We start from the raw sequence: 20,734 nt of genomic DNA, 5'->3' as shown, positions 1-20,734 counted from the left end.
TGAATTTATTTTTAATTTTTTTTATATTCAATAATGATAATTTCTTGATGAAATATCATTATTTTTTACTGAAAATATCTTTATTTTTTGTTGAAATATCATTCTTTTTTACTGAAATATCATCAATTTTTACCGAAATGTTATACATTATTAAAAAGCTATTTTTGGTTTATAAAATTAGTTTATTTTAATTTTTTTATATCTGCAGCAGTATGCGGATGTTAAAAAAACAAACACGCTTCTTATTATAATCTGCAGCCGTTTGGTCCACCTCTTCTACTGCAGAGGTGGTCCGCAGACTTCATGAATTTTTGTTTCAGAAAATCAAACAGCACCTAAATCAGTAAGTATTTTTGTTATATTTATTTATTTATTTTTTATTTTATCTATTTTAACATATTACTAAAAAAGAAAAAGTAGAAAGTCTTGGATTATGATGAAGTAAAAGAGAAAAAAAAGAGTACAAGTTTTGAGGAACCGAAGAATAGGGCAACGAAGTTCGAAATCTCCGAGTCCGATATCCTCTTTTAAAATGTGGGAGCGAGCGACGACACAAACACGACTCTGTGTTTTCACCGTTTCCGTTTCTGCTTTAAAACCCTAGAAAACCAGAGACAAGAACTTCCCAATTTTATCCTTAGGTTACGATTTACACAACGAGGGCTAGACATGGCTGCTTCACAGCGAGAGCAAGCGCTCTCTCTCCTGGCCGCTGCAAATAACCACGGAGATTTGGCGGTGAAGCTTTCGTCTTTGAAGCAAGCCAAAGATATTTTATTATCCGCGGATCTTTCGTTGCTTTCCGACGAACTATTCCCGTATTTGGTTGAGCTCCAGTCTTGTCATGAAGCCCTAGTCCGAAAAACCCTTGTCGAGTGAGTTTTCCATATGCTCAAATATCTTATATAGTTTCTGTGAAATTCATGATGTAGTTGTAATTTATTGACAATGCGTTGCCCTACAGAGGCTATATTTTCGTGGTAATGGATTATTGCAAGTGAAACGTCTTTTGTTTGTTGGGGATTCATGTGAAGATAACAAAATTTGGGATGGGTCGCAAGTTTATGCTTTAATTGGAACATCTGATAGCCTATGATTTTAACAATTTAAGTGATTATGAAATTCGTATTGGAACTGTTTACATTGACTGTCTTAATTTAGAACAAGGCATCACAGTTTATAGGAATATTTTTATAGCTCCCTCCGCCCCCCAAAATAGTTACTTTCAAACTGAAGGTAGAAAAAGATAATCTTTATCATCTAGGCTGATATGGTGACCGTTGTTCTTCATATAAATTTTATAGATGCACTCAACTTTTTAGCAAGTACAACACCTGTGGGAAAGTTTGATGTTTAATTTGTAACAAGAGCCATAAAAGTTTTCAGATATAGTGGTACTAGCCTCGACATAAATATCAATGGGGTGATACTTCTGTTTTACTTTTTGGAAAGATTGTATTTATGAGGTGATACTTCTGACTCACATAAGATTATTGGAGATAAATTTGTACATTTTTATGTAGTTTTATCATTGTAGATTCAAGGCTTTAATTATTGTACGAAGAGTTCTCACATGACAAATAGTTACTTTATATATATATATATATATATATATGTGTGTGTGTGTGTGTGTGTGTGTGTGTGTGTGTGTGTATATGATAAGATTCCAGTGGTTCTTTTGAAAGACATTTCATAGGAATGGAAGATTGAAGTTCAAAGCAAACATCACTGAAATTATGTCTATGCTTTTATAGCTTTACAATATGATTTTTTCAAGCTAATATGATGTCATGCTGTAATAGGGTGGTTGAGGAGATCAGTTTAAAAGCAATGGAGTATTCACAACTACTGATGCAAGTCTTGTTGACACTACTAACTGATCCTGATTCTGTTGTTGCTAGACAAGCCATTGTTGCTGGCACACATATCTTCTGTGAAGTGTTGGATGCGTTAGCTTTTCAGGTTTTTCTTGTCTATTTTCTTTTATCCCCATCCGTATCCATAGATGCACATGATTTTAGAGGCTTGAGCTTAATCTGAAATATTTCCTGTACTGCTTTAATTGTACTTGTTTTATTTTATTTTATTGCAATTCATGTACATGGAAGTTAGTCAAGTGCTTGTGTAAAATGTGCCTCTCAAACTTCCACTTTGCAAATATTTCTTGAAATAATTGTTGATGAAATTTAAGAGATTTAGCATTGATTTTAGGAGAAGTTGAGCATAAGAACATTACTTCCCTGTTTTCTGTTTTTTAAGTTCCTTGCGTTTGTCAATTCCACTTGGTTTTAAAGATTTGGTTACTGATCATAGTGCTAGAGACAATGGTTTTTCAGCTGCACCCATAATTATGAAAACTTATAATATGCGAATGCCATATTTCTTGTGGCACTTACTACTCTACTAGTTGATATATAAAGAAATCTGTTGTATTTGTGTTGTATTTTCTTCTAGCTTTTGTGAGAATATGTGCATTCTTGGTTTACCTTGAAATCGTGAAACTTTATTTTGAAAAATTTATAGTTTCACCGGCATGGTATAGTGGAAAGATGGCTTGAAGAGATGTGGTCTTGGATGATGAAGTTTAAGGATTCTGTCTTCCAAGTTGCATTGGAGGTATTATGAATTTAGCTTTCAGTAATTGAATTTTGGAAAGTGTGATTGATTGATACAAAGTGTCATCATTATTAATATTGAAGTTGCATTGATTTTGTAGGCTAGGTCTGTTGGTCCAAGGCTGCTTGCCATAAAGTTTTTGGAAACTTGTGTATTGCTCTTCATGCCTGACAATGATTCTAGAGGGCATGCTACAGAAGGTATTGGCTATTTTTTTTACATCGATGTTGAGGGGTTTTGTTGGTTGATATAACTGAGTTTTGTTTTGGACATTGCTTTTGATGTAGCAGTTGCTAGAAGTGCACAGATGTTCAATATTTCATGGTTGTCTGGTGGTCACCCTGTTCTGGATTCAATTGCACTCCAGTCAGAAGCAAATAGATCCTTGTTCATTTTACTTGATTTGTTGAGGTCGCCTAGTCTTCTCCCCGGTTCCATTACAATTTCTATTATTAATAGGTGAGATACCATCCCCATTTGTCTGCTGCATTCAATAAACATTTCCTGCTTTGTCACTTGCCATTTTATTCAAAATTTCATACCATGCAGTTGCTTTGTCTGGAAACAAATACATGCTTTTTTGTTTGTTTGTTTATCAACTTACAGTGATTAATTCTGTTGAAGGAGAGTGTCTCCTTTATTTATGCTTGGCATTCATCTTTGTTTGTTCCCATACTTAAGCAGACCACCATTATGTGCTCCTGAGATAGCCTTTGATAGTTAGAGTTGTATTTATGTAGAAAAGGCGTATCTGTATCAGTTGATGTTAGAATGTTGCAACTTGATTCTTTGACGAGGTTTTCCAGTGACCAACAATTCTCATATTTTTTTGTCAGTGAGATAAATAACAATATTTTTTTTGGGATTTATGGAAATAAAATTACATGAAAAACAATTTATAAGTATCTCTGTTTCTAAAGTTAGAAGTGTTGTTGGAGGTGGAATCAGGTTGTAGTACAACTTGAAGTGCTCTTTTTGTAATATTGTTGGTTGCAGCAGTGTGCAAGGTCAATCAGATGGGCATGGAATGGAACTGCTGATGTCAGCACCAGCTTCTAGCAGGCAATTTTTGATAGCTTATTTGCTGAGGGGCTTTGGTAGCATAGCAATGCAGTTTATATCTTTTAAACTCTTCTCTCATTCATTTGCTGTGTATACATACATACAGCCCTTGTATTGTGACAAGGCTTCCTGTAAATTTAACTTAATCAACCTTTGGCATACATTGAATAACCATAATCAATTAAATATCTTTTTTTTTCCCCTTCAATACTGTTGATGGCTGCTTCAGTAAAATGTCTAATTGATGTTGGTTGTGGTGTTTTGCTCTTTCATTTTGTTTGTCAGATCTTTGTTATTCAGGGATGTGGTCTTTCTTGTATCCTGTTTTTAAAATGCACTGTACAGGTCCTCACCTGCTATCAACCAAATAATTTTTTACTTTTTTTACTTCAGATCTCAAATTCTTACTTCTACTGGTAGTAATCAAAGGTTTTTCTCTTGCACAAAAGGTTTTAATTTTGATTTTTTTGCTGGCATGAATAAAAATGTTGATGCAGTATGTTTTCATCCAGATTTTCTGAAATAAATTTAGGATGCTGTTGCTTTCTGAAGCTGCACTTCATCTCCATTAATGAAGTCATCATTTTTATAATTAAAAAAGTAATATATAATGTATTTGAATCTGAGGAAATTCTGGAAGGGTAGTGACAAATGGTGCAGGCACTGGCTGGGGCTATCAAAGTAAATGAAGATTTTTCATAATTGCTGTATTGTGTTTTTTCAACATTTCATTTTTGAGAAACTGCACAAACATATAACAATGTGGTTCATTTTTCCAGTGGTAACATTGTTGACAAAAGGAGTTATATCATTCAGGTTCAAGAATATTAATTGACAAAAATCTATTACATTTTCCAAGGAAGCACGGTGTTTATGATCTTTGTGGACTGTCGATGCAGCTGTTCCTTAATTTTTGATGCATACAAAAGTGATTCAATTTATGAACACCTTTTATGCTCAATATAACCATATAGTTGTCCTTGAGCCGTGTTTATTTGTGTCTGAATCCTGTAATAATGAAAGTTAGTGTCCTAAAAATGAAGGTTGAACAGCAGTTTCTGCAATATAAACTAAAACTACTATCTGTTTTGTGGTTGTATGGTGCAAGTATTTTGTAGGGCTTGGCAATGTGCTATTATAACTCGTGAAAACTTGTACTAATGGAAGTTACATATGTCGAATATTTGTGTTTGTTGAATTTATGGCACTCCATAAGTAATCAACAAACCTTGATGTATCTAGCAAGCTGTTCCTTTGATGCCCATCTAATTTTATGTTGAACCTCAACATCTTTTTTTTTGTTTGTATTTTGTTTTTCAGTCTTGCTATCATAGCTCGGAGGAGGCCGGTTCACTATAGCTGTATTGTTTCTGCACTCGTTGATTTTGATGGTAATTTCATAGCAAAAGGAGCCCATAATGCCAGCATACAGTATTCTTTACGAACTGCTTACTTGGGATTCTTGAGGTGCACACACCCTGTTATCATGGAGGTAATTATAAATATTTCTTTTTTCTTATACTCTATAATACTAGTATTGGGTGGTGATGACTCATTGGTTTAATCTGAAATCAGTCGAGAGACAAGTTGCTCAAGATTTTACGGGCAATGAATGCTGGTGATGCAGCTGACCAGGTGATGCGTCAGGTTGATAAAATGCTCAGAAATAGCGCCCGTGATGCTCGGGCAAACAAGGTACATCTGTCTCTTTGATCTCATTGCTTTTTGTTTTGTGCTTATTTTTTTCTTGCTATCCTCTTCAGGATGAGCAACAACCATCAAGCCATATGCTTATGTCAGGTGGTGACATGGCAAGGAAACGGTCATCTCCTATGGATCAAGAACATACCGATTCATCTTCAAAAAGGAGTCGTTATGCCTCTAATGGTAGTGATGATCACTCAGTAAATGGTGTATCAACCAAGATGCCACCATTAGATAATGGTCTCAGCCCTGTTGAACAAATGATTGCCATGATTGGAGCTTTACTTGCTGAAGGAGAAAGAGGTGCTGAATCTCTTGAAATCCTTATATCCCAGATACATCCTGATCTTCTAGCAGACATTGTTGTTACAAACATGAAACATTTACCAAAAAGCCCTCCCCCATTAACCAGACTTAGCAACCAGCCAGTACCCCGACCTAGTGCCACTACCACACCGTTGTCTCCTACACCCACTTCCAATACTCTTCTGCAAGCAGATCCTAAACGTGATTCACGAAGGGTGAGTTTAAGTTTTGTCATATCATATCATATGTTTGCTTCATCATTATTTTATTGAGTTAAAAGTTGAACATGCATGATGTTTACAGGATCCTCGTCGCCATGACCCAAGGCGTGTTGTTGGAACTCCATCAGATCATATTGTGGAAGATGCTGCACAATCTGGTCTACCAGACTCTGATTTTGATGCCTCTGTTCTGTTTAGACAACCACAACCTACTCCACCTGTTGAGGATAAATCGGAAATTCTTATACCCAAAATAGAAACCAAGTTTCATACCCCAGAAAATATTACCAATCAATCATCTTTTAAGGAACAGGTTCCCAATGAACAAGTTGGTCCTGATGAGAAATTGAATATAGCAATTTCTTCTGTTGAATCACATGAACAAAAGTCAACGGATATTGTTACAATGACAGATGAAGGCCACCTGCCATCATCTTCATTCATGGATGAGGATCAGCTCTCACCACCAGGTAGAGTGGAGACACCTGTCATGGAGGAAACATCTGTTGATTTACCTGCGGTTCCATCTTATGTGGAATTGAGTGAAGAACAGCAAAGAGATGCAAGGAAAATGGCAATCAAAAGGATTATCGACTCTTATAAGCAGTTAAGTGGGGCAGAGTTTATGCAGACACGCATGGCATTGCTTTCTCGACTGGTTGCTCAGGTGGGGGTAGACTCCTCTTTTGATTGGTTAACATTTCTCCAGTTTAACTGCTTTTCTTGTTTCTCCTTTGGGGAGATATTCTTATTGTTTCTAACTTTCTTTTACTTATTATTACGTATGAGTACCAGATCTTTATTTATAATGTATGATAATGATAATTTTGTAAAAGAATCCATGACGCCTTTTATATGTGAGGTAATATAATAATATAATTGATTTTTGCATCTGTAATGTGGTTCATGTTGTGATGTGTCATGCTCAAATCATTCTTATCTGATATATTCTTATCATGGGAGCTTATATAAACAACATTCATTACTTTTAACTTACAAGCAATAAGGTCAAACATCAAAACATTTCTAAAAACCGAACGTATTAGCTAAATAACTTGGCCTTACACATAAAGTTATTCAAATATTTTTCCCAAGTAATTTGTAAACTGGAAATAGCAAGTTATCAGGTTGGTTGTGAACAGGGGCTTATAGTTGACAGAGAAATATTGTACTTGATGCTTCTGCTGCTTATTTTTTAGGAAAAGATGACAGGAACATGTATAAGGTCATAGTTAGCCGAACAAAGAATTTTGTGGAGCACTTGCAGATTTGTGTTCATTTGCCAACTGAACAGAAGAGATAACAAGTATTATAATAATAAAGAGGGGGTGGGGGTCATTTTTTAAAAAATATATATAACTTGCAAGTAAAAATGCTTAAATGACTGTTACTGTGCATTACTGTTTTAAGTGCAAACCTGACAGTTCTGGAGGATCAAAGATTGTAAGTAAAGGATGTACAAGAACCATCTGTTTATATTTTATAATGTGAAACTTGTTAAATTCTCAATCTGCTGATAGAGAAAACATATTATAATGTGAAACTGCATTTATATCAAAGGCAGAATGCATATCTTTCTTGTTATCTAAATCAGTATCTTTGACCAAATTTCTTTGAATACAAAAAGTGAATATGGAAAGATGGCAATACTAAAAGCCTTGTACCAATCTTTGAAAATTGCATCAACATAAGCAAAATTTTCTTGAGGCAGCAGTAGATAATTTCTGCATTTGTTGTGCTGTCTGCAGGTTGATGCTGATGATGATGTGATTTTAATGATGCAAAAGCATATTGTCTCAGACTACCAGCATCAGAAGGTATATATATATATATTATTTTCAAAATATCATTATATAATTAATGTTATTTATTTTTGTGTTTTAATACACATTTTCATGATTGCACCTTAACCAGGGGCATGAGCTTGTAATGCATGTGCTATACCACCTCCATGCTGTGAGGGTTTCAGATTCAGCTCAAGACTCTTCAGGGGCCGTTGTATATGAGAAGTTCCTTCTGGGAGTGGTATTTAATTGATCCGCATAAAACTTTTAAACTCCTTTTTTTTTTTTTTTTTTTAATTAAAAAAAAAGTATGAGATCGACTATATTTTTGTAGGCTAAATGTCTGCTGGATGCGTTACCAGCAAGTGATAAGTCGTTGAGCCGGCTTTTTAGTGAAGCTCCTTTTTTGCCTGAGTCTGCATTTGAGCTTCTTGATGAGATATGCTGCTCAGATAATAACTGTGGAAAAGATATTCGTGATGGTGATCGTGTCACTCAAGGTCTTGGTTCTTTATGGAGCTTGATTTTAGGGCGTCCTCATGAGCGTCAGGCCTTTTTGGATATTGCCTTGAAGGTTAATTTTTTTTCTATATGTTTTTAATTTTTTAAATAAATGTATTTCTCCTCACTTTGATGCATCTTGAAATGCAGTGTGCTGTTCATCCTAAAGATGACATCCGCGCAAAAGCTATACGACTGGTAAAACTTGTACATTTTTTTTTTGATGTGCACAAAGTCAAAACTACTTGATGATTGAGTTTTTTGTTTGTTGTATCTCTTGTCAGGTGGCAAACAAACTTTATGTAATTAGTTTCATCTCGGAGAAAATTGAGGATTTTGCCACAAACAAATTGCTCTCGGCTGTTAACAGACCAGTATCAGGTGCTGGTGCTGAGCTGTCAGTTTGTGGGGCCAATGAACAAAGACCTGAAGGGCAGGTGTGCTACTGCTATGTTTAATCATCAACTCTTGTAATGTAATGGTGTATATGTATTGATTTGAAATGAAAAACTTGATCCATTTTCAGATGGGAAATCAAGAAACATCAGTTAGTGGGTCTCAAATTTCAGAGCCAGGAACTTCTGAAAGCGAGTCAATTTCACCTGCACAGGCTCAACAACACCTTTCTTTGTTTTTTGCTTTATGCACCAAGGTTTGCTTTCATGCAATGACTTCTTTCCTTGTGTTTTTTCTGTTTGTTACATACTAATGCTGATTTTTGCAGAAACCTAGTCTTCTTCAACTTGTATTTGACAAATATGATCATGCTCCAAAGGCAGTTAAGCAGGTGGGATTTTTTTTTTCTTTTCTTGTTGAAGTTTTGTGATAAACAGATGTTTTGATTAATTTTGTTTCACTTTCTTTGTGATATAATGCACAGGCTATTCATCGCCATGTTCCTATACTTATCCGGGCTTTAGGCCCATCATATTCCGATTTACTCTCAATAATATCTGATCCACCTCAAGGAAGCGAAAACCTCCTGTCACAGGTGTGTTAAATTAATCTTTAAAGCTGCTTTGTTTTCTACTTTTGTTGTGTTGATATAATTTTATGGTGTGTGTTGTACAAGGTGCTTCATGTTCTATGTGAAGGGACGACTCCTTCGGCCGATTTAGTCGAAACTGTCAAGCGGTTATACGAAACTAAACTTAAGGTGATATGAATTTCCCACTGCTTTTTTTTTTTTAAATAAAAAAATAAAAAATAAGTAAAGGTGATGATGTTTTTGGAATATTGTGTTTACATGGAATGGATGGTATTTCTGTCATGCAGGATGCTGCAATACTTATTCCAATATTGTCTTCCTTCACCAAGAATGAGGTTTTGCCTATTTTCCCACGTCTTGTTCAGCTTCCATTGGACAAGTTTCAGACAGCACTGGCCCACATACTGCAGGTTTCAATTTTTGTGGTTCCTTCCAGTTTCACAACAAGTATAACTGAAGAGCAGTATATTATATTATAATAGAATAGAAAGTGTTGTTTTTTTTTGGGAAAGCAGTTAGATAGAAATTTTGTTGTTGGTGTGCGCAGGGTTCAGCTCATATGGGGCCCGCACTGACACCAGCAGAAGTATTGGTGGCAATCCATGACATTAGTCCTGAGAAGGATGGTGTTCCACTAAAAAAGGCATGCTCATCATATCTCATATTCATTCATTATATATCAGTTGTCAAAATCCATGAGCCATTTTTCATTTTTTTTTTTTTTTTGCAGATAATGGATGCTTGTTCAGCTTGTTTTGAGCAGCGTACAGTTTTCACACAGCAAGTCCTAGCAAAAGCATTGAACCAAATGGTGTTATTTCTGTTTTCAACTTGCAAGAAACTTAATTATGTCATGTCATGTGTTGAGAATACTTACTAAAAAGTTGATGTTTAGGTTGATCAAACACCTTTACCTCTTCTGTTCATGAGGACAGTAATCCAGGCCATGGATGCTTTTCCCAAACTGGTATGCCATTTTCGATCCCATCATCTTAATCTTAATCTTAACTTGGTTGACTTTGTTCATCAGTTTGTAACTTGTGGTTTGGTTTGGTTTCATAATATTCATGGTCCAGGTTGACTTTGTTATGGAGCTACTTTCCAAACTCGTAAGCAAACAGGTGAGCTACTTGTGTTTGTAATTGTATGATCATAAAAAAAATATATATATATATTTATAGGAAATAAGATGGAATAAATGGTTGTGTACTTGTGTACAGGTATGGAGGATGCCGAAATTGTGGGTTGGATTTCTGAAATGCATTTCACAAACACAGCCACATTCTTTTCGTGTATTATTACAAGTACGTATTTGTTCACTTCAACTTTCACATTTTGTATTTGGTTTATATTAAGTTAAATTATATCAAGTTAAATATGATTGATGACTTGTTGATAATTGCAGTTGCCTTCACCACAGCTTGAGGGTGCTCTGAACAAGTATGGTAGCCTGCGAGGTCCCCTTGCTGCATATGCCAATCAACCTAATATCAAATCCTCCTTGCCTAGGTACCTACCCCTCCCTACCTTTTTAAATCAAAATTCCAATTAGTAAATATGGAAATAAAATAGTAGTGGATTTGTCCTTTTCTGATATTTGTTTTATTAGGTCAACTCTACAAGCTCTTGGTCTTGAAACTGAAACTCTTGCTTCTTCTTTCAACAACCCAGCAGACAAAAGTGCAAAAGGGCCCAACGTCACGATCATACATACTTGAAGGACTTGGATTGAAAATTTCGATTGCTGTACAATTTTCTCTTTGTTTTTCATAACCAATTACCAGTCGGTGTACAAAGAGGCATGACCCCACCCTTGCTACTTTCTCAGACTCAGAGTAAATATAGTTCAAGATAGCAATCGAATCCTCTCTCACATCTTGCTCTTATCATCCCTCTCTCTGGAAGTGTATCATCCCTTAATTCCTTATGTTTTGTAGTATTTCATTCAGAGCTTTCTTTCTCTCTTAAGGACCTTTTTGTCTTCTCAAACTACTACATTATCTATCTGTAAAATGCTTGCAATTTAATTAGGGCCATCTTAAAAACTCAAACTCAATAGACACATTTGTCCAACTTTTCAAAAATTTCGTTCTTTCATTTATCAGATGCATCAGTTCTTATTCAACAACGCTTTCACTTTCAGGGAAATCTTATCAAATCAACAAAAAATCAACATTCTCTACTGTGTAGTTAGTGCGTACTACTAACCATCGATCATGAAATAACTTGTCTTATACACGCATATATACATACTAATTTATTACAAGTATTTCAAAATACAACTCTTTTCTGAAACAGACAGATGCACATAAAACCCTACTCATAATTTGTCAATTCTCCATGGAAAATCACCTATGCTCGCCCCTAATTTTAACGCTTCTATCCTAAACCACCGTCAAATATGCTTCATGCACAGGATTAATATAAATTGCATGATTAATGTGATAAAATGAAAGATTTATGTTCAAAAGAGGCTTACAAGAAAAAGATGACATATCCATGCCTTCGAATTAATTATTTTTTAAAGCAACACAAAACAAACAATCATACATAACATATTTATTTAGATATTATACATCCACCTATATGAGATATGACTGGTAAAATGTATTTGATTTAATTTACAATGTTGACAACATACATGGATTGTATTAAAAGTATTATAAAACCAAGAAAAATATATAAAAAGAATTAGTCTAGAACAAATTTTCAAATTAAAAGTTCTAACATTATAACATGCCTTTAAAAAAGGGTTAAAAGACATCAAATCAACATAAAAATCTTTACATTTGTTTTCTTTGTGAGTACGTGATTTGTATGTGTGTCTATTAAAAAGTTGTGTGTATATATATATATATATATATATATATATATATATATATATATATATATATATATATATATATATATATATATATATATATATATATAGGGTGAAGTTCATAATTAACGAAGGAACTAATCTTTTTTTTAATTTTTAGAACTTATTTTTATTAAAAAAAAACAAAAAATACAGAAATTCATAACTTTTTATCATTTTTCCAATAATATCAAATTTGTTTGTTTTTTTTTTTTTTTTTTTTTTTTTAAATTTTACGTCAAATTCACAATGTGAATTTTTGAAAATTCACAACATGAATCCGGATTTACACGGTGAATCCGAAAAATATTTTTCACATTCACAATGTTAATATATGAATTTAGATATTTTTAGATTTTTTTTTTCGATAAAGAATAAGCTCTACAAATTGAAAAAAAGATTTGGTTCCTTGAAGAACCAATAATTATGGTTCTCTTTTGAACTTTTATATATATATATATATATATATATATATATATATATATATATATATATATATATACTTTTTGGCAACACTTTTTTTTAGTAAGATTTAGTTATTTTATAGTAAACTATTTAGGGTGTTGAGTTTTTTTAGATAATATGGTTAAAAAGGTAAATTCATGCATAGTGATAATTGATGAGACAAGAAGATAAAATATGCTACATGAGTCTGCACATGTCCTACTACTAGAAGAAAACAAAAAATGTGCTAATGCTTTGTCACCATTTTCAGGTAACTAGTAACTAGTAGTGGTAGTGAACATTGAAAAAGAAACTTTACTTTGTCTTGTCTACCTCATGTTATCCAGTGTCCCACCAGTACGAGTTAAGGAAGATTTTTCTTCATTTGATTTGTGAATTAATTGACTAAATAGCTAATAACATGGCCACCAAAAGAACTACGGGCCAAAAGGGTTAGTGCTCTTAAATAATAATCAAGTTTGTATTTTATTTCAGGGACAATTATAAAAATGACAATTAGAAGCAAACTCATAATATAAAATTAGGTTTGTAAAATTGACTGCGAATTTCGAAACACTTTGTTATGAACTATTCAATTTTGTGAATTGGTGAGACATGACATGAAAGACTTCCAAAATGTTACATGTCATTGTAAATGTACATTCCGGACCGCCCGTTCGTACATTCTGGACCAACTCTCATACATTCCGGAATGTCCTTCACATAGTCACATAATTCGCTGGAAGTCCCACGTTTTCCGTACCAGATCGCTCGTACCAAAATGCGGTACGATTGCGATCCGGGTTCGCTCGGGATCGCGTTTTAGATTGTGAAATTGACGTTCCAAAAATGCAATTGCTTCGTACCTGATCTTGTTTGGACCGCGAATTATATGATTCCGATACACGTTCTGGAATTGATAGAGAGCATCGAATCGAAATTTTGAAAGTCTTTTACTGTAGCCGATACAAAAAGGAACAACCCTCTACACTCAAAAGCATTGAAATTCGACTTTATTTTTATGGTGTTCGGTTTTTACTCTGCGTTTCCACACTTCATTTGGATCTTGGTAAAGAAGAAGGAGAGGTGTAACATCCCGAAATCCAGGTAAAGCTATTAAACCCTTCCATTTTATAAAGTTGTCAAGAGTAGTCCCTTGAAAGAGTTCTTGTAGCAAACGAGTATGCTGGGCGTACCTTGGAGTACGCTGCGCGTACTCATGCGCTTAATTTGGATGCGGACTCGCCTGGGTACGCTGGGCGTAATGGGTCCAGATGCAAACCCTAAATGTTTGGCTTGTGCACTATTTAAAGGATGTTAAGGCTCATTTCTCAGCCTACATATCAGAGAGTGAAACCCTAACAGAGAGCCTTCCATCGTCCATAGCTTGAGTGTGTGTGTTTTGGAGCTAAAAGTGTTTTGGTGTGTTAGTGAAGAAGAAGGAGAAGAGCTTGTGGAGGCCAGGGCTTGAAGTGCAAGGTTGGATCTGAGATCTTCAGAGAAAGGAGCTTCATCTCGAGGTATAAAGTTCAAAACTTTCCTCCTTATTTGGTTTGATGTTGCATGGACCATTTCTAGGGTTAAAAGTCCCAAAGGTGGAGACTTTATGAATGTAATGTTCTCTATGGACCTAGATCTGTCCCATTTTAGTAGTATTTGTGTTATAGATCCATAAAGTTTCCATCTTGGTTGTTGATATGAGGTCATGCTTGAGTTATGAGCTCTCTAGAGTTGGGAAATGGAATATTATGGGTGATAGTGACTTGTCCAGCCATGCAAAGGCTTAAAGTCACCAGCTTTATGGATTAAGAGGCTTAGAAGTGGTCAGATCTAGAAGTTGGACGCGAGTCTTAACTGTTTAAGACCCCAAAAGCTTAGAGTCTGAAACTGGGAGTTACGCGGGGTGTCATCTCAGTACGCGCGACATAAGGGGTCGCGCACCCCGTTTCTGTGAAGACACCGGGTACGCCCAACGTACATGTTTGGTACGCGCAGCGTAACCCGAAGAGTTGACTTTTAGGGTTTGGTCAACTTTAGGGTCTTGGAGCCATGAGAGGGGTAAAATGGTCTTTTACCCTTCTGAGAGTACTAAGAGAGGGAATAGTCTAGCCTTGAGAGATGTATTGATTTAGAGTGTTTATTTCATATAATTAGGTAGAGGCTAGATCAGATTTTACAGAGTTCAAGATTACCGAGTTACCCGAGGTGAGTCCTCTCACTATACCTTACCTAGAGTGGTAATTAGAGTTATATGGCAGAGTATCTTGTATGATGTTTATGTGATTGTTATGCATTGCATTATTTCTATGTGATTTATGCTGTGTATGTCCCAGAGTTTACAGAGTTAGAACCGGAAGGTTCACAGAGTTAGGACCAGAGGGTCCACAGAGTTAGGACCAGAGGGTCCACAGAATTATAGCCTCGAGTGGCTAATATGTGTTATATGTGGTATATTAGGGAACTCACTAAACATTTATGATTACAGTGTTATGTTATGTGTTTCAGGTACCAATGAGGTTCACGGGAAGGCGCCGGCTTGATCAGTACACACTTGAGGAGATTTTACATATTTGATCTTGAGATGTGATGTTATGAATTGATTATGTGATACATTGATATTTTTATAACAATTATGAATGAAAGTGTGTTTTTTTTAATGTGAAAAATTATTTGAAAAATTTGGATGTTACAGGAGGATAGAAGGGAGGAGAGATGAATAGCAGTCCGACATAGAGTAGAAATAGGAGAAAGAAATAGCTTTTTTTTTCTTTGGTTGTAATTGTATGCATGGATACATGAAAGCAAGACTATTAAGTTTTAAATAAAAAAGAGCATAAGCTTCTACAGTGAAAAGACTGTACCCATTTTTATATATATATATATATATATATATATATATATATATATATATATATATATATATATATATATATATTTGAATGAATAGTAGCCCAAAAATCCATAATTTTAGTGGAGAGTTGGTTTTCGGGAGCCAAATGTTACAATTTTAGAAGTCATGAGTTAAAAGTGTAAGTTCCAGATTGTTTTTGTAAATATTTATAAAGGTAGGGGCTACTTGGTAAATTATTGGGACTTAACTTGAAAGTATTTTCAAGACTAAGGGCTATTTGGGTAATTTCGGAGTTAATTTGAAAGGAAAAGAGGTGGAAGGGTTGAATATGTCATAATTGAGATATTGGGGGTTAAAAGGGTAACTTCTGGACCGGCTATGCAAAGACACTAAAAAACGGAGGGATGTTTGGTAAGTGTTGTACTCGATTTGTAATGAATTGTAATGTTGAGGGTTTAAACCGTTGTCTAACCCTAACCCTAGAGGACGTCATGTAAAGTATTACAACAATGCAAAGTAGTAAACAAGCAACAACATCATCCATTGCATTAATAGTATAATTTTAAATACAAGTGTGTTCTTTCATAGAATAAAAAACCATAATGAATAATCAAAATAAACGACGAGTCTTGACTGCTCCGTCTTCTCAAAACCTGGTCATCGTACCTGTTTACTGGTGACCTGAGAATACAAGTTATTTTGAAAGCGAGTATCAGCATAAAGCTGATGAATTCATAAGTATTTTAGTGTCATTGATTTGTAAAAACTCGAAATGAAAGACTTGTAATATTTTGAGGAAAAGTGTGTATAAGTATGAAAACCCTAGAAAATCCCATATTTCCTACTACTATAAAAAGTAGTCTTCTACCAAGACCCGACTGTTTTGAAGGTATGCATCATTGTAAAAATGACGGTTTTTCCCATGTATAACTATTATTATAAAAATATAGCTTACCTCATCGTTTATGTGAATCTATCACAAAATAAAAGTAATAAGGATAATAGTATATTTATATTAAAATATATCCTACCTTATCGTTTATGTGAATCTATCACAAAATAAAAGTAATAAGGAAAATAGTATATTTATATCCAAATATATCCTACCTCATCGTTTATGTGAATGTGTCACAAAGTAGAGGTAATAAGGAAAATTGTATAATCCTTAAGAATGTATCCATTTGTATAGGATAAAAACGGCGTGGTAACTCGCCGAACAGTACAACCGAGAACATCCGAAGATGAACACACCTTCTGTTGCGAGCAACCAAGTGTAGGATGGTTAGTCCATGAGTGTGTAGAAGTATTACTTCATATAGTATATAATAGTATCTCTTCATATAGTATGTACTAGTGTCTCTTCGTATAATATGTATTAGTTTCTCTTCATATAGTATGTACTAGTGTCTCTTCGTATAGTATGTATTAGTGTCTCTTCGTATAGTATGTATTAGTGTCTCTTCATATAGTATGTATTAAATTAGTGTATCTACTGACTCATGTATGAACTGACTCTTAGTGTGATTCCTTGTACTAGGAATAGTAAATAATATCTCCTAACTATACCTATTATAGTTACTAGTAATGTACGTGTATAACCGAAAGTATGTCTTTGCTACCCAAAGGTACTGAATTCACTAACATAACTTTTATGTCTATATATGTATACATAATATATAACTAATATTCAGACGACATTCAGACAAATAACCGATACCCTAAGGACACATCCAAACAAGGAAAAGGAATTAAAGCGAGCTAGCAGTCCTAAGTCCTTTAAACATTACTTATATAACTATACATATATAGACATACATTTGAAAGTATAAAAGTATAAAAGAAGTTTTGTAAAACCTTTGAAAAGTTAATAAATAAGAATTGATGACTTGATGTCAGTTTATAAAACGATTTAAAAGCAGTTTGTTTGATAAGAACAATTTAGAGTATAAGAAATCCTTTGTTTGAAACACAACTTGAAGTACATGAAGACCTTTGTTTGAAACGTAGTTATAACAGAGTTTGAAAGGAAAGATATAGTATGTAATACAGTCTGATAAAGAGTTTAATATGTAAAAACGTTTTGAGAAATCATTTTGAAGTAGTAAACTGAGTAAAACAGCTAAAATGTAGTGTAAATCCATTTGTATGCTAGTTATTAATCCCATGTGATTGATATAATAACTAGTATGATTCAACTTGTATCCCCCCTATAAAAGCATTTAAAAACATTTAAAAGGTTAATTAAGGGGTATGAACTCACCTGTAGTGAGTGGATCGTATGGAAGTGTCAGACAAGTGCTAGGTGTCAAGTGAAGCCTTGAACACACACAATGATCCTAATAACATATAAAGACATATATATATATATATGTATGTATGTATACAATTAGTGATTATAACACTAATTAGACAAGTATAAAACACCCTAAATCGTGGAAAACACTTTGGTTAAAGTGTTAGAAGGTCATAGGGTTTCATCTAAGGAATGTAAGGCATTGCTTTTGAGTTTATGGCCCAAGGACCACTCTCAATGGAGTTTACAGCCCAGGGGAGTTTACTCCTGGCCGTAAACTCTATAAAGGGTCATATTTATGGTCTTAAAGGTATGGAGTCTCAAGTTTTTAAGTGTTCCAAGGTTAAACAAGAGTCTAAATGAGTTTAAGGTCCAAGAACTCACCTTAACATGAGTTTACGGACTAGGGACCATTTCTCCATGAGTTTATGGCCGTAAACTCATGGTATTATGTACCAACTCGAAGTTTAATGTCCCTAGTTCATTGGTGGAGGGTTCTAATCCAAGTTCTAAGCATAAGGAAGGAAATTAGGGCAACATTGCACCATTATAGGGAGTTTACGTCCTTAGGAGATCCTTGGCCGTAAACTCTCATCCAACCCTTAAATCTTGATGTTTCTAAGGCCTAAACATGTTTAATCTAGTACACAACAAGTTAGAACAAGAGTGCTTACGATATAGGAGCTTGAAATGGTCGGTTTTAGCCAAGAACACTAGTGTGTGTTCTTGGTGAAACTTGAAGATCCATGAAAACATGATTTTTATGGATGGAATCATGAGAGAATGCTAGAATAAGAGATGTATCAATAATCCAAGGAAGAATACTTACTAGTTTTGAAGATCTAGGGAGAAGATCGGGATCATAGTTGAGAGGATTTGAAGTAAAATCAGCCAAGGAAAGGAGAGAATGAGAAAAATGGCCAAGGACCATATATATACTCTTGAGTTTACGGCCACATGAGTTTACGACCGTAAACTCATGGTCTTGTGGCCGTGAACTCATTTTGAGTGGATTATGGTCTGATTTGCTACACTGTGGTTCTAGCAGGTACTTTCTAACACATATTCCTTAAGTGTATCAGGCTCAAAACGCTCAACCAGACTCTAAATTGTGCTAAATAATAGCAGGAATGAGTTCGACTTTCAATGAAGTGTTTGACTGTATAGGATAGAAAATTTCAGGTTGTCATACATAAGGCATATATAATCAATAAGATAAATGGATGGAAACATACCAGCCACCACATCCGGTGCTGCCCTAGCCTCCTCGGCTGTAAGCTGGAAGGCATGTCCCCGAGCCCTCGGGGACTCTGATCTACCCTATCTCATGTCAGTAATCCTCAGTGTAGTTGGTGCTGGAGCCTGCGCCGGCTGGGCAACGAACAGTGGATAGTTGGTCTCACGTAACCAACCTGATCACAATGATTGCAAATTCTCATATCCTATACCGGGCTAACTAGCGGCAATCCCTTGTGAAGTGCCCTTCCTTGTCGTATTTTCGGTATGCAACACCAGATCTAGACACCCTAAAGTGGCCCTTCTCGCACTTCCCACAAGTGAAACCACGCTGCCCCTCAAACCTAGTATCAGCGGTCTTAGACCGCTTTGGTATCGACTGCAACTATGTCGGGGCCTGCCTCTGCTCCCACAACTGTAACTTAATCTCAAGCTCTCTTCTCCTAGCGGCCTGCTGTAACTCTAGCAAAGTATCACACTGCTGGGTAGCAACAAACTATCTGATGTCGGTCTTGAGCATGCTCAGATAACGTGTCATCTGAGCCTACTCAGAAGCAAACTTCAGGAAAAACATCGCCCTCTCAGTGAACATGCGGGTGATCTCCATTACTGACTCTGTATCCTGCCACAGATCCAAACACTCTTATGTCAGCAGCTCGCGCTTAACCTCCGGTATGTAGTGAGCGCATAACATATCCCTGAATTGATCCCAAGTGACCGCAACTCTCTAATCATCAGTATACGACCATGTCATCAGTCTCCACTAGTCGTTTGCTCCAGAACTCAACAGTTTCAGAGCGCACTTGACCATCTGGTCAGTAGGACATGAGCATGTGAAGATGGTGGCTTCGTGTTATCTACCTCATGGCTACGATCGGGTCCTAAATCCCATCAAAAGTTGGGGGCTTCGTGTTATCGAAGTCCCGATACTGAAAAGCCCGACTAGTCCCACCACCAGCGGCTACTACAGTGGCAGAGGCAGCCATCTCAGCAAGGGTTGCATAATGCTCATCGAAGTACTCAAACATGGCAGTCTTGATAGACCCAAACAGCTCTGGCAACCGTGACTGGAACAACATATCAATCTCATCATGTAGGATCTTTCGAATCCTGGTGTCCAACTCATCCGACCTCATCTGACCAATGGCCTCGGGCATTGCTGGTCCATCTTGATCGCCCTCTCTTGATCCTGACCTAGATTCGGTCACAAATCACCTCGTAACCACCATGCTGAAAATATACCAAATAGATATTAGACATCCCATATAATAACGGGGAACCAAACTCCCAACAAAGTTCTAGGGGTTGTGACCCCCTTGTTACACGTATGGGTCCTGTGTTTTTAGTAGTACGGGCCTACACTACCTTCCACACCTACCCATATTTGTTTCAAGTGTCATAAAAACACCCTAAAAATATACTCAAACATAGGAGAGCGCTAAATCCTCACTCCTAGAGGAAGGCTAAATATCTCATAACTGGCTGTCTGACCTCACACAACTCATCCTACCACAACTTCCACATGACCCTCCATTGGTGCCAGATAGCTATTGCATGAATACAATCACATATCACACAATTTAAAAAATCTTAGACTAAGAGATTCAATCCAAAAACTGTTGAACTCAGACGAGAGTTGCGCAACAGGACCAAATCCCTCATCCTAATATCATTCAACCCTTGTAGCATGTGACTTAGCGCATTCACTCAATAGCTAATTCACATGCGAAAGAGTCACACAACAGTCAAACAAGAAAACACTATAGGAACTGAGGCATCACATAATCAGACAATTATTTCAAGCAATTCCTGAAGATCCCTAGCCTATCACTAGCATGCTGTTCTAACCATATCAGATAATTGCATGG

At 35.6% G+C, this 20,734-nt stretch overlaps 1 protein-coding gene across 4 annotated transcripts; it reads left to right on the top strand.

Moving 5' to 3' along the window:
- Positions 1-483: 483 nt before the first annotated feature.
- Positions 484-11,233, top strand: LOC145041489 (symplekin). 4 transcript variants are annotated; one of them, XM_078990645.1, is made up of 26 exons: positions 489-875; positions 1,803-1,962; positions 2,524-2,616; positions 2,717-2,816; positions 2,907-3,075; positions 4,999-5,170; positions 5,254-5,373; positions 5,442-5,903; positions 5,992-6,576; positions 7,658-7,726; positions 7,824-7,934; positions 8,028-8,267; positions 8,345-8,392; positions 8,479-8,631; positions 8,721-8,846; positions 8,919-8,981; positions 9,075-9,185; positions 9,267-9,350; positions 9,470-9,592; positions 9,730-9,825; positions 9,913-9,993; positions 10,078-10,149; positions 10,259-10,303; positions 10,403-10,486; positions 10,588-10,691; positions 10,792-11,233. In XM_078990645.1, exons 1-26 carry the CDS (start codon positions 670-672, stop codon positions 10,898-10,900), a joined length of 3,786 nt encoding a protein of 1,261 aa, XP_078846771.1. In that variant the 5' UTR covers positions 489-669; the 3' UTR covers positions 10,901-11,233. The 4 variants fall into 4 exon arrangements, with proteins under 4 accessions (XP_078848152.1, XP_078847466.1, XP_078846771.1 ...); XM_078989928.1 differs by having other exon boundaries at positions 2,904-3,075; XM_078992026.1 differs by lacking the exons at positions 4,999-5,170; positions 5,254-5,373; positions 5,442-5,903; ... (16 more) ...; positions 10,588-10,691; positions 10,792-11,233 and adding an exon at positions 3,616-4,962 and having other exon boundaries at positions 484-875; positions 2,904-3,075.
- Positions 11,234-20,734: the final 9,501 nt, after the last annotated feature.

Source organism: Lactuca saligna, chromosome 1 (genome assembly GCF_052625555.1).
Source record: "Lactuca saligna cultivar CGN05327 chromosome 1, ASM5262555v1, whole genome shotgun sequence".
Classification (NCBI taxonomy): domain Eukaryota; kingdom Viridiplantae; phylum Streptophyta; class Magnoliopsida; order Asterales; family Asteraceae; genus Lactuca; species Lactuca saligna.
This window is presented reverse-complemented; position numbering and strand designations above follow the sequence as displayed.